The following is a 14,122-nucleotide window of genomic DNA, read 5'->3' on the forward strand; positions in this document are numbered from 1 at the left end:
TGAATTTGTGCGTGTGCATATTTGTGTGTGAGTGAGTGGATATTTACTGCTCTGCAACACGACGCTGATGTAGGCTATCTTCAGACCTGCGCGTGCTGCCGTACTAATATTTATAAGAGCTATCGGGATGTGGCGCCAAGAACATCCGTGCATGTCCGCGTTAAGACGCACACACACACACACACACAGAGAGCGAGACCGAGAAGTTCGTCCGCTCGGGGCGTGGTTTGGAGCGTGTCACTCAAGCGGAGGAGTCAGCTGCTGGCACGAGTCTGGGCGGGGTGACGTGTGCGGAGCTGGAGCCCAGGCAGCAGCAGAAGTTCGTTATTAATGTCAGGACTTCCTCCTGTCTGTTAGTCACCAGTCTACTGCCGGGGGCTCCCAACGGTTTTACACGGATATTCCATCCTGTCGAAATGAAACGGAACTTTTACGGTACAAAACAGAACTGTTGATTCTTGGGGACCCGTAACCTTCTTTCCAGAGACCACGATGTGAATAAATAGTCACTTGCAGGATTTATTGGTGGATTGTTGTGGTTACTGAAAGGCGGGACGTGGTCTGACCATGCTGTGGCGGAGGAGCGGTTGGTCAACCATGCTGTGGCCAAGTTTAGCGCACTGGGTAGCGGCTGTGTTTCTCTGTCGGGTCGCCTCGACGCAGTACACCAGCGACCAGTGCAGCTGGAGAGGAAGGTAGGCTATACGTTTATTATTGTATGTGTGTTATTCGACACGTTTTATTAACCCTTATAGGATGTAGACTATAAGCCTACAATCCTGTTACCGAGCAACAATCTCTTTTGGTTAAGGAGTGTTGGGTAATAGTCTATGGCAGTGTTGCTATCGAACCAGTATAACAGGCTGATACATTCAGTCCAACAACAGTTGATGTTATGGAAACCCTCGTTTCCTCCCTGCATTTCCAGATGTTGCGCAATAATATCCTCAACAGCGAGACCACAGCATATTTGCAGGTGCAAACAGGTTGGATAGATTAAGTCTAATGCATTTCATATTTTTTGCATAAACGGGGGAAGGGGGTGAACCACTTGACACCCCATCCTCTGTGGGAGGGAGGGAGGGAGGGAGGGAGGGAGGGAGGGAGGGAGGGAGGGAGGGAGGGAGGGAGGGAGGGAGGGAGGGAGGGAGGGAGGGAGGGACGTCCTTCCTTATACAATGAGATTGTGTTTATACATGCGTTATGTAGTTTAGGCTTGACGGATTTGCATAGGGAACGTGTTTGTTTCTCCTGTCCTGTAGCCTATAGTGATGTGAGCTCCAATTGGCGGCGTGCCGTAATATTCAAAGAAAAGATGATAACATATTTTTAACTGTTTCAATATACCAAATCTCCGCGCGCCAAAAGGAGAGCTTGGGTTGGGCGCTTGGACCGTGGAGCCGTCAGAGGGAAAGGGAGAGCTTGTGTTGGGCGCTTGGACCGTGGAGCCGTCAGAGGGAAAGGGGAGCTTGGGTTGGGCGCTTGGACCGTGGAGCCGTCAGAGGGAAAGGGGAGCTTGGGTTGGGCGCTTGGACCGTGGAGCCGTCAGAGGGAAAGGGGGAGCTTGGGTTGGGCGCTTGGACCGTGGAGCCGTCAGAGGGAAAGGGAGAGCTTGTGTTGGGCGCTTGGACCGTGGAGCCGTCAGAGGGAAAGGGGAGCTTGGGTTGGGCGCTTGGACCGTGGAGCCGTCAGAGGGAAAGGGAGAGCTTGTGTTGGGCGCTTGAACCGTGGAGCCGTCAGAGGGGAAATGATAGGTTTTCAGCGCTACACCTCGTGTCGACTTCATACCTTACCTTTCACATACTCATACAACTGTGTTCTAGGCTATTGTATATAGCATGGCACCCTCCAGAAAGTGAGTGCGCAGCCACTCCTGTAATTACAGTAAAATGAACAGGTCCATATGACCTGCCCTTTGATCCGTCGTTTTAAGACGCTGCGTAATAAAAATAACGACTGTGCGATGCTTTCTTGTTGCCGCGACTTCGAACAAGTTTGTAGTCTTTTACTGATCTTAAAGTGCGCGCATCCCAGATAACCGACCACATCCTCCCTCCCCTGCGCTCCGGGTATTGGTCACATCGGGTCACAGTTTATCGAGAGAGAGAGAGACTAATGCTGTAATCAAGTTGCTCTTTAAACGACCTTGTTACTAAGTGATAAGGTTTCATGCATTGGAAGTTAACTGTTAAATATGTTTGTGTGTTCATGTTTATCACCAACAACATTGCTTCCTCAAACATCAAAATATATCCATAACAAGTTTCCTAACCTCTTCTATCCCCATCTACCCACTCCTCCTCCCTCATCACCATAACCTCTCCTCCTCCCTCATCACCATAACCTCTCCTCCTCCCTCATCACCATAACCTCTCCTCCTCCCTCATCACCATAACCTCTCCTCCTCCCTCATCACCATAACCTCTCCTCCTCCCTCATCACCATAACCTCTCCTCCTCCCTCATCACCATAACCTCTCCTCCTCCCTCATCACCATAACCTCTCCTCCTCCCTCATCACCATAACCTCTCCTCCTCCCTCATCACCATAACCTCTCCTCCTCCCTCATCATCATAACCTCTCCTCCTCCCTCATCATCATAACCTCTCCTCCCTCATCATCATACCATCTCCTCCTCCTCCTCCCTCATCATCATACCATCTCCTCCTCCCCATCATCATCATCATAACCTCTCCTTCTCCCTCATCATCATCATGACCTCTCCTCCTCCTCCCCAATCATCATCATGACCTCTCCTCCTCCTCCCCATCATCATCATGACCTCTCCTCCTCCTCCCCCATCATCATCATGACCTCTCCTCCTCCTCCTCCCCCATCATCATCATAATCATCATCATCATAACCCTCATCTCCTCTCCTCCTCCTCCCTCATCATCATCATAACCTCTCCTCCTCCTCCCTCATCATCATCATAACCTCTCCTCCTCCTCCCTCATCATCATCATAACCTCTCCTCCTCCTCCCTCATCATCATCATAACCTCCTCCTCCTCCCTCATCATCATCATAACCTCTCCTCCTCCCTCATCATCATCATAACCTCTCCTCCTCCCCCATCATCATCATAACCTCTCCTCCTCCCCCAATCCTTAACTTCCCTACCCATCTCCTCTCCACTCCCCAGTGGTCTGACCCATAGTCTCACTCCCTGGAGCAGGTATCCTCCTGCTCCCAGGGCAGTCATCTATCCTCATCAACCTGCGGCCCAACACGGAGCCCACGTCTGGGGCTTCCTCCTGCCCCCATCAAGCCCCAGACAGATCATAACCTACCTGGAGAGAGCTAGCTCCTTCTGATGTCTGAGACAGAACATAGATGGTCAGTTAGTCAGTCAATCAGTCTGTCTGGTGGTCAGTCATTCATCCAGTCAGCATTCGGTCAGTCAATCCCGGCCGGTCAGTCAGTCATTCAGCCAGTCAGCATTCGGTCAGTCAATCAGTTGGTCTGGACCCATGAGTCAGTCATTCAGCCAGTCAGCATTTGGTCAGTCAATCAGTTGGTCTGTTGGTCAGTCGGCCGGTCAGTCAGTCATTCATCCAGTCAGATTCAGTCAATCAGGGCAGTCTAGAGTGGTCTCAGCCTATCGGTCTCAATCAGGGGCCCTCAGTCAGTCATTCATCCAGTCAGCATTCGGCAGTCAATCACGGAGCCCACGTCATTGGGGCATTCGGTCCCAGTTGGTCCTGGTCACGCCTGCAGTCATTCAGCCAGTCAGCAGTCAGTCAATCAGTTGGTCTGTTGGTCGGATCACACCTCTACCTGGAGAGAGCATTCAGCCAGTCAGCATTCGGTCAGTCAATCAGTTGGTCTGTTGGTCTGAGACAGAACAGGTAGATGGTCAGTCAGTCAGTCCAGTCAATCAGTGGTGGTCAGTCAGTTGGGTGGTCAGTCAGTCAGTCATTCAGCCAGTCAGCATTCGGTCAGTCAATCAGTTGGTCTGTTGGTCAGTCGGCCGGTCAGTCAGTCATTCAGCCAGTCAGCATTCGGTCAGTCAATCAGTTGGTCTGTTGGTCAGTTGGTCTGTTGGTCCGGTCAGTCAGTCATTCAGCCAGTCAGCATTCGGTCAGTCAATCAGTTGGTCTGTTGGTCAGACGGCCGGTCAGTCAGTCATTCAGCCAGTCAGCATTCGGTCAGTCAATCAGTTGGTCTGTTGGTCAGTCGGCCGGTCAGTCAGTCATTCAGCCAGTCAGCATTCGGTCAGTCAATCAGTTGGTCTGTTGGTCAGTCGGCCGGTCAGTCAGTCATTCAGCCAGTCAGCATTCGGTCAGTCAATCAGTTGGTCTGTTGGTCAGTCGGCCGGTCAGTCAGTCATTCAGCCAGTCAGCATTCGGTCAGTCAATCAGTTGGTCTGTTGGTCAGTCAGTCATTCAGCCAGTCAGGTCAGTCAGTCATTCAGCCAGTCAGCATCAGCATTCGGTCAGTCAATCAGTTGGTCTGTTGGTCAGTCGGCCGGTCAGTCAGTCATTCAGCCAGTCAGCATTCGGTCAGTCAATCAGTTGGTCTGTTGGTCAGTCGGCCGGTCAGTCAGTCATTCAGCCAGTCAGCATTCGGTCAGTCAATCAGTTGGTCTGTTGGTCAGTCGGCCGGTCAGTCAGTCATTCAGCCAGTCAGCATTCGGTCAGTCAATCAGTTGGTCTGTTGGTCAGTCGGCCGGTCAGTCAGTCATTCAGCCAGTCAGCATTCGGTCAGTCAATCAGTTGGTCTGTTGGTCAGTCGGCCGGTCAGTCAGTCATTCAGCCAGTCAGCATTCGGTCAGTCAATCAGTTGGTCTGTTGGTCAGTCAGTCAGCATTCAGGTCAGCATTCGGTCAGTCATTCAGCCAGTCAGCATTCGGTCAGTCAATCAGTTGGTCTGTTGGTCAGTCGGCCGGTCAGTCAGTCATTCAGCCAGTCAGCATTCGGTCAGTCAATCAGTTGGTCTGTTGGTCAGTCGGCAGTCAGCATTCGGTCAGTCAATCAGTTGGTCTGTTGGTCAGTCGGTCAGTCAGTCATTCAGCCAGTCAGCATTCGGTCAGTCAATCAGTTGGTCTGTTGGTCAGTCGGCCAGTCAGTCAGTCATTCAGCCAGTCAGCATTCGGTCAGTCAATCAGTTGGTCTGTTGGTCAGTCGGCCGGTCAGTCAGTCATTCAGCCAGTCAGCATTCGGTCAGTCAATCAGTTGGTCTGTTGGTCAGTCGGCCGGTCAGTCAGTCATTCAGCCAGTCAGCATTCGGTCAGTCAATCAGTTGGTCTGTTGGTCAGTCGGCCGGTCAGTCAGTCATTCAGCCAGTCAGCATTCGGTCAGTCAATCAGTTGGTCTGTTGGTCAGTCGGCCGGTCAGTCAGTCATTCAGCCAGTCAGCATTCGGTCAGTCAATCAGTTGGTCTGTTGGTCATTCGGCCAGTCAGCATTCGGTCAGTCAATCAGTTGGTCTGTTGGTCATTCAGCCAGTCAGCATTCGGTCAGTCAATCAGTTGGTCAGTCACGTTTATTCATAAATCCCTTTTTTTACATCAGAAGTTGTCACAGATATTTCCCAGTAACCTGACTGAGAACAGCACAGAGCAGGTTACATAGGCAGAAAATGCCTGCTTAAGTTTAACCTCTGTAAATATAATGGTTGATATGTTCATAAAGTACATGTGTGAAAATGATTATCTCAGTGTCATTACACCAGTACATACATACACCAGTACATACATACACCAGTACATACATACACCAGTACATACATACACCAGTACATATTTAATCATGTTTGTTATATTTCCAGGCGCATGGCAGGGTGCAGTGTTTCTCCCTGACAGAGGGGGCGCTGTTCATAGAGGCAGTGGGCCAGCAGGACATCAGCAAGAGGATCACAGTGTTTCAGTATGAACTGGTGGCCAGCCACGGACCTGGAGCTCATCTGTACCCACACCTCAACACTGGCACTGGTAAGAGACCAACACACACACACCTTAACACTGGACCTGGTAAGAGACCAACACACACACACACACACACACACACACACACACACACACACACACACACACCTGAACACTGGCACTGGTAAGAGACCAACACACACATACACACACACACTTCAACACTGGTACTGGTAAGAGATCCACACACACACACCTGAACACTGGACCTGGTAAGAGACCAACACACACACACACACACACCTGAACACTGGACCTGGTAAGAGACCAGCACACACACATACACACACACACTTCAACACTGGCACTGGTAAGAGACCCACACACACACACACTTCAACACTGGCACTGGTAAGAGACCAACACACACCTGAACACTGGACCTGGTAAGAGACCAGCACACACACACACCACACACACACACACACACACACACACACACACACACCTCAACACTGGCACTGGTAAGAGACCAACACACACACACACACCTGAACACTGGACCTGGTAACACACACACACACACACACACACACACACACACACACACACACACACACACACACACACACACACACACACACACACACACACACACACACTTCAACACTGGTAAGAGCACACACACACACACACACACACACCTCAACACTGGCGACAGATGGACAGAGTCAGTGACAGAGTCCAGAGAGAGGAGGAAGAATGAACTACTGGTTCAACTGACCCCTAGACACATTAAATAGGTCTTGTGTTAGCTGAAGAAGGGGAGGCCGAGGTAGAAATGGGGGGGGGGGGGGGCAGGAGATGACAGGAGTTAAACAGGGTGACTGTCTGTCTAGCCTAATAAAGCAGTCTAGCCCAGACCCACACATCCACAGCCCTGCTGTCACTCAAAAGACAGACCGGACCAGACCAGAGACCCCCCTCCCTCTCTTACTGCTGTCCTCTATCCCCCTCTCCTCTCACCCGTCTCCCTCCTCTCTCTCTCTCTCGTCTCCCTCCCTCCTCTCTCATCTCCCTCTCTGACATATAAAAACAAGCAGGCTAATCAACAGGTCACACTGGGGTCAAGCCCAGGGGTCAGCCAATCATCATCCAGCTGTCAATCGGTGGTGTCTGCTACAAGACAGGGAGAGGATATGATTGGTCAGATGGAGAATGGAGGGAGAGTGGGAGGGAGGGAGAGCGGGAGAGAGAGAGAGGTTTGTATCTGCCTAGTACAGGTATGTGTGTGCCATAAAACCATTGACAGACAAAGAGAAAGACTGTGTGTGTTTAATAGTTGTTTTACTGGCAGACAGGGTCAAAGGTTACCACCCTGACTACCCTCTCCCACCTGTTGTTTCACTCTCTCTCTCTCTCTCTCACACACACCCACCCACCCACACACACACACACACACACACACACACACACACACACACACACACACACACACACACACACACTCAGAGCTATAGATCTCCTGTTATCCGTGCTGTCACCTGGCTCTTCTCAAACACCCTGACAGACAGAACGCTTCTGCTGTTCACAGAATCCTTCATCTTGTACCCTCCTCCATAGACATCCATCTCATCCCTCCTCATTCCTCCCTCCCTCTCTCCCTTCTCACCCCTCCCTCTCTCCCTTCTCACCCCTCCCTCTCTCCCTTCTCACCCCTCCCTCTCTCCCTCCTCACCTCTCCCTCTCTCCATCCTCATCCCTCCCTCTCTCCCTCCTCATCCCTCCCTCCTCACCCCTTCCTCTCTCCCTCCTCATCCCTCTCTCCCTCCTCATTCCTCCCTCTCTCCCTCATTCCTCTCTCTCTTCCTCCTCATCCCACCTTCTCTCTCGCCTCACCCCTCCCTCTCTACCACAAATAGAGCTAGGGTGAACAACAAGGGGGTGAGATAACCAGACTTCCCCCTCATCACCCCCTCTCACACCTCTCAGGAAGTGAGGGATGGATGGGGGAGGGAAAGAGGGAGGGGAATATTAGAGGAGAGATACAGGACTAACTGACTCACACGTCTTTATATCTGATGTTGTACACAACCGGTCAACAGTTTTAGAACACCTACTAATTCAAGGGTTTTTCTTTATTTGTACTATTTTCTATATGGAATCATGTAGTAACCAAAAAAGTGTGAAACAAATCAACATATATTTTATATTTGAGATTTTTAAAATAGCCACCCTTTGCCTTGATGACAGCTTTGCACACTCGTGGCATTCTCTCAATCAGCTTCATGAGGTAGTCACCTCGAATGCATTTCAATTAACAGGTGTGCCTTCTTAAAAGATAATTTCTCTCCTTCTCAAAGCATTTCAGAAGGAACGTTGAGTTGTGACGGGGGGGGGGGGGTATACAGAAGATGGCCCTATTTGGTAAAAGACCAAGTCCATCATTACTTTAAGACATGACGGTCAGTCAATTCGGAAAATATCTAGAACTTTTTAAGTTTCTTCAAGCGCAGTCTCAAAAACCATCAAGCGCTATGATGAAACTGTCTCTCATGAGGACCACCACAGGAATGGAAGACCCAGAGTTACCTCTGCTGCAGAGGATCAGTTCATTACAGTTACCAGCCTCAGAAATTACAGCCCACATAAATGCTTCACAGAGTTCAAGTAACAGACATGTCAACATCAACTGTTCAGGGGAGACTGTGATAATCAGGCTTCATGGTTGAATTTCTGCAAAGAAACCACTACTAAAGGACCCTAATAAGAAGAAGAGACTTGCTTGGGTCAAGAAACACGAGCAATGGATGTTAGACCGGTGGAAATGTGTCCTTTGGTCTGGAGTCTATATTGGATATTTTTGGTTCCAGCCTCCGTGTCTTTGTGAGATGCTGTGTGGGTGTATGGATTATCTCCGTTTGTGTATTTCACACCGTAAAGCATGGAGGAGGAGGTGTTATGGGGTGGGTGTATGGATTATCTCCGTTTGTGTATTTCACACCGTAAAGCATGGAGGAGGAGGTGTTATGGGGTGGGTGTATGGATTATCTCCGTTTGTGTATTTCACATCGTAAAGCATGGAGGAGGAGGTGTTATGGGGTGGGTGTATGGATTATCTCCGTTTGTGTATTTGACACCGTAAAGCATGGAGGATGAGGTGTTATGGTGTGGGTGTATGGATTATCTCCGTTTGTGTATTTCACACCGTAAAGCATGGAGGAGGAGGTGTTATGGTGTGGGGGAATATTACTGGTGACATTATCTGAGATTCATTTAGAATTCAAGGCACACTTAACCAGCATGGCTACCACAGCATTCTGCAGCCATACTCCATCCCATCTGGTTTGGGCGGTCAATGACCCAACACACTTCCAAACTATTTCATAGTTTTGACCCAACACACCTCCAGGCTATTTCATAGTTTTGATGTCTTTACTATTATTCTACAATGGAGAAAATAGTAAAAATCAAGAAAAACCTTTGAATGAGTAGGTGCTCTAAAACTTTTGACTGGTAGTGTATACTGTATGGAGGTGTATGGTGGTGTGTGGTGGTGGTGTGTGGTGGTGGTGTGTGGTGGTGGTGGTGGGGTATGGTGGGGTGTGGTGGGGTGTGGTGGTGTGTGATGGTGTAGTGTGTGGTGGTGGTGTATGGGGGGTGTGGTGGTGTGTGTGGTGGTGGTGTATGGTGGGGTGTGGTGGTGTATGGTGGGGTGTGTGGTAGGGGCAGTGGTGTATGGTGGGGTGTGGTGGTGTATGGTGTAGTGTGTGGTGGTGGTGTATGGTGGGGTGTGGTAGTGTGTGGTGGTGTATGGTGGGGTGTGGTGGTGTGTGATGGTGTAGTGTGTGATGGTGGTGTATGGTGGGTGTGGTGGTGTGTGTGGTGGTGGTGTATGGTGGGGTGTGGTGGTGTATGGTGGGGTGTGTGGTAGGGGCGGTGGTGTATGGTGGGGTGTGGGGGTGTGGGGTGTGGTGGTGTATGGTGGGGTGTGGTGGTGTATGGTGTAGTGTGTGGTGGTGGTGTATGGTGGTGTGTGGTGGTGTATGGTGTAGTGTGTGGTGGTGGTGTAGTGGTGGTGGTGTGTGGTGGGGTATGGTGGTGTGTGGTGGTGTATGGTGTGGTGTATGGTGGGGTGTGGTGGTGTGTGATGGTGTAGTGTGTGGTGGTGGTGTATGGTGTATGGTGGGGTGTGGTGGTGTATGGTGGGGTGTGTGGTAGGGGTGGTGGTGTGTGGGGGTGTATGGTGTGGTGGTGTATGGTGGGGTGTGTGGTGGTGGTGTATGGTGGGGTGTGGTGGTGTATGGTGGGGTGTGTGGTAGTGGTGGTGGTGGGGTGTGGTGGTGTATGGTGGGGTGTGGTGGTGTATGGTGTAGTGTGTGGTGGTGGTGTATGGTGGTGTGTGGTGGTGTATGGTGTAGTGTGTGGTGGTGGTGTAGTGGTGGTGGTGTGTGGTGGGGTATGGTGGTGTGTGGTGGTGTATGGTGTGGTGTATGGTGGGGTGTGGTGGTGTGTGATGGTGTAGTGTGTGGTGGTGGTGTATGGTGGGGTATGGTGTAGTGTGTGGTGGTGGTGTATGGTGGGGTGTGGTGGTGGGTGTGGTGGTGTATGGTGGGGTGTGTGGTAGGGGTGGTGGTGTATGGTGGGGTGTGGGGGTGTATGGTGTGGGGTGTGGTGGTGTATGGTGGGGTGTGTGGTGGTGGTGTATGGTGGGGTGTGGTGGTGTATGGTGGGGTGTGTGGTAGTGGTGGTGGGGTGTGGTGGGGTATGGTGTGTGGTAGTGGTGTATGGTGTGTGGTAGTGGTGTGGTGGTGTATGGTGTGGTGGTGGTGTGGGATATGGTATGTGGTGGGGTGTGGTGGTGGTGGTGTGTGGTGGTGTATGGTGTGTGGTGGTGTGTGATGGTGTGTGGTGGTGTATATGTCTCATGTCTCATGTCTCTCTCTCAGCCTCCTGTACACCCTGCACAGATGACCAGATCCTGATGGCGGTTTGCACCAGCGACTTTGGTAAGCACACACACACAGGTGACGCACAACACACACACAGGTTACGCACAACACCACAACACAAACAGGTTACGCACAACACCACAACACACACACACACACAGGTTACGCACAACACCACAACACACACACACACAGGTTACGCACAACACCACAACACACACACACACACACAAGTTACGCACAACACCACAACACACACACACACACACAAGTTACGCACAACACCACAACACACACACACACACACAAGTCACACACAAGTCTCTCCTCTCTCTCCTCCCCATATCTCTCTCCTCTCCATATCTCTCTCCTCTCTCTCCTCCCCATATCTCTCTCCTCCCCATATCTCTCTCCTCCCCATATCTCTCTCCTCCCTCTCCTCCCCATATCTCTCTCCTCCCTCTCCTCCCCATATCTCTCCCCTTCCTCTCCTCCCCATATCTCTCTCCCTCCCTCTTTTTCTCCAGCGGGTCGTGGCAGTATCCGTGGCGTTGACACGCCCTCGTCATCAGACCACTCCTCCGTTGCCGTGACGCTAAGCCGCCTGTTCCATCAGAAGAGCGGAGTGTTCTCTTGGGACGGAGCCAGAGGAAAGGGGTGGTCCGGACGTCTGAACACGCCCCTGCGGTGCCGGCTGCAGCCGAGGGAGAAGGGGGAGTTCCTGTTCACGGGGGCAGTGCGGTTCGGAGAGGCGTGGCTTGGCTGCTCCCCGCACTACCGCCACTTTCTGAAGCTCTACCGGACCGCCCTGGAGACAGGAAGTAACCCCTGTCACATGAACATGGACACAGACTGAGGCACGCCCCTTCCGCCCAGGTGACAACCAATCAGGCAACAGGATTGGGAAACAAACTCAGCGAATCAGGGACATATGGAGAGAGGGCTGGGTCGCTGGCTGGACTGACAGGGCCCTGATCAAATCAGAGGAGGGAGGTTGTAAAGGGGCGGAATCTTTGATATGCCTGAGAGGTGACTGGACATGGTCCCAAGCCCTGCTAACCGATTGGCTGAAGCTCTTACAGTTGCCTAGCAGCAAGGATAGTTGGTCTATTGAACAGTTCTAAAGCCATCTGTCGTCATAGAATGTCTTAAGACGCTGGTGTGTGTGTGTGTGTGTGTGTGTGTGTGTGTGTGTGTGTGTGTGTGTGTGTGTGTGTGTGTGTGTGTGTGTGTGTGTGTGTGTGTGTGTGTGTGTGTGTGTGTGTGCGCATGTGTTGGAAATAGATGTAAATATGATCATTGTTGTAATGAAAGTTTGTTTCGTGAAAAGCTTTATGTTTACAGTTTAGAGGTTGTCTTCTGACCGAAGTGTATAGTGTGTTCCTGCACAGCGTGTGTGTGTTTGTGTGTGTCTTAGCGTACTCTTGTGTGTCTTAGCGTACTCTTGTGTGTCTTAGCGTGCTCTTGTGTGTCTTAGCGTGTTTGTGTGTGCGCGCAAGGGAGTGTGTGAACGTGTATGTACTAGCCTGTGAATGTGTGTGTGGTTCTGCACTAGCTTGTGTGAAGGTGTGTGTGAAGGTGTGTGACTGTGTTAAAGTACAATAGCACTCTGGCTCTCTGTTCTAGGGAATAAACTATCTTCCTGGAACAAGTCTTTATTTTACTGTCTAGATGTGTCTGTGTCTAGATGTGTCTGTGTCTAGATGTGTCTGTGTCTAGATGTGTCTGTGTCTAGATGTGTCTGTGTCTAGATGTGTCTGTGTCACATTGGATTTATCGACAGTGTTTATAAGGTACTGTTTTGAAGTATCCTCATTTGTGTGTGTGCGTGTGTGGGCGTGTGTGTGTGTGGGCGCGTGCGTGTGTGTGTGTGTGTGTGTGTGTGTGTGTGTGTGTGTGTGTGTGTGTGTGTGTGTGTACTAGAGAGAGTAGAGGCAGACTTTTATGATCCATTTTATTTATTTTCCGACATCTTCGGCCAAAACCACTTCAACAACCACACTGGTGTGAGCATGTCTGTTACAGATTAATTCATTGTCCAATGTTCACAAATGTCCAATGAAAATGTGCATTTGGTCTATCCCCTCTGAAAGACACACACACACACACAGGTTGGACTGAGTGGTGGAGGAGGGGAAGGATGGAGGCAGGGGGAATTGGAGGGAGGGATGGATGTAGAGAAGGATGGAGGTATAGAAGGAAAGAAGGATGGAGGTAGAGAAGGATGGATGTATAGAAGGAAAGAAGGATGGAGGTAGAGAAGGATGGAGGTAGAGAAGGATGGAGGTAGAGAAGGATGGAGGTATAGAAGGAAAGAAGGCTGGAGGTAGAGAAGGATGGAAAGATGGAGGTAGAGAAGGAAAGAAGGATGGAGGTAGAGAAGGATGGAGGGAGAGAAGGATGGAAAGATGGAGGGAGAGAAGGATGGAGGGAGGTAGAGAAGGATGGAGGGAGAGAAGGAAGGATGTCAAAACTGTTCGTTGCTCTGGCCCCCCAATGGTGGAACAAACTCCCTCACGACGCCAGGACAGCGGAGTCAATCACCACCTTCCGGAGACACCTGAAACCCCACCTCTTCAAGGAATACCTAGGATAAGATAAGTAATCCTTCTCACCACCCCCCCTTAATGATTTAGATGCACTATTGTAAAGTGGCTGTTCCACTGGATGTCAGAAGGTGAATTCACCAATTTGTAAGTCGCTCTGGATAAGAGCGTCTGCTAAATGACTTAAATGTAAATGTAATGGGGAGGGAAGGAGAGAAGGAAAGATGGAGGTAGAGAAGGAAAGATGGAGGTAGAGAAGGATGGAGAGAGAAGGAAAGATGAAGGTAGAGAAGGATGGAGGTAGAGAAGGATGGAGGGAGAGAAGGAAAGATGGGGGGATGACCTCAGTGTCAGTGGGGGGGGGGGTCACATTTCCCCTCAGGAAGAACAGCAATGTTTGGAATGTCTCCCTCCCTCCCTCACACACACACACTTTCTCTGCTGTGTTGTGAGTGTACACCCACATATGAGTTTGTAAAACGTCTGCCCTGCTCGAGCTGGCCCAGTCAGCTGTAAGTGCTGTCAATGTGAAGTGGAAGCTTCTCGGAGCAACAACAGCTCATCCATGAAGTGGATGACCACACGCTCACAGAACGACATGGGAAGTGTGTAGCGCGTAAACATCGTCAGCACAATAACTGTTCATCAGGAGCTTCATGAAATGGGTTTCCGTGGCCAAGCAGCCGCACACAAGCCTAAGATCACCATGCACAATGCCAAGCGTTGGCTGGAGTGGTGGAAAGCTCAGCGCCATTGT

The 14,122-nt window shown here is 50.7% G+C and overlaps 1 protein-coding gene across 1 annotated transcript; it reads left to right on the forward strand.

Moving 5' to 3' along the window:
• Positions 1-416: 416 nt before the first annotated feature.
• On the forward strand, positions 417-13,172 carry LOC135530265 (meteorin-like protein). Its single transcript, XM_064958615.1, has 5 exons — positions 417-435; positions 550-695; positions 5,771-5,933; positions 10,817-10,876; positions 11,347-13,172. Exons 1-5 carry the CDS (start codon positions 417-419, stop codon positions 11,673-11,675), a joined length of 717 nt encoding a protein of 238 aa, XP_064814687.1. The 3' UTR covers positions 11,676-13,172.
• The last annotated feature ends 950 nt before the right edge of the window (positions 13,173-14,122 follow it).

Source organism: Oncorhynchus masou, unplaced genomic scaffold (genome assembly GCF_036934945.1).
Source record: "Oncorhynchus masou masou isolate Uvic2021 unplaced genomic scaffold, UVic_Omas_1.1 unplaced_scaffold_1307, whole genome shotgun sequence".
NCBI lineage: Eukaryota > Metazoa > Chordata > Actinopteri > Salmoniformes > Salmonidae > Oncorhynchus > Oncorhynchus masou.

Excerpts from the sequence above, each read along its gene's own strand:
- LOC135530265 (XM_064958615.1), top strand. Across the intron at positions 696-5,770 it reads CAGTGCAGCTGGAGAGGAAG|GCGCATGGCAGGGTGCAGTG; the intron begins GTAGGCTATACG and ends TTATATTTCCAG. Across the intron at positions 10,877-11,346 it reads GGTTTGCACCAGCGACTTTG|CGGGTCGTGGCAGTATCCGT; the intron begins GTAAGCACACAC and ends CTTTTTCTCCAG.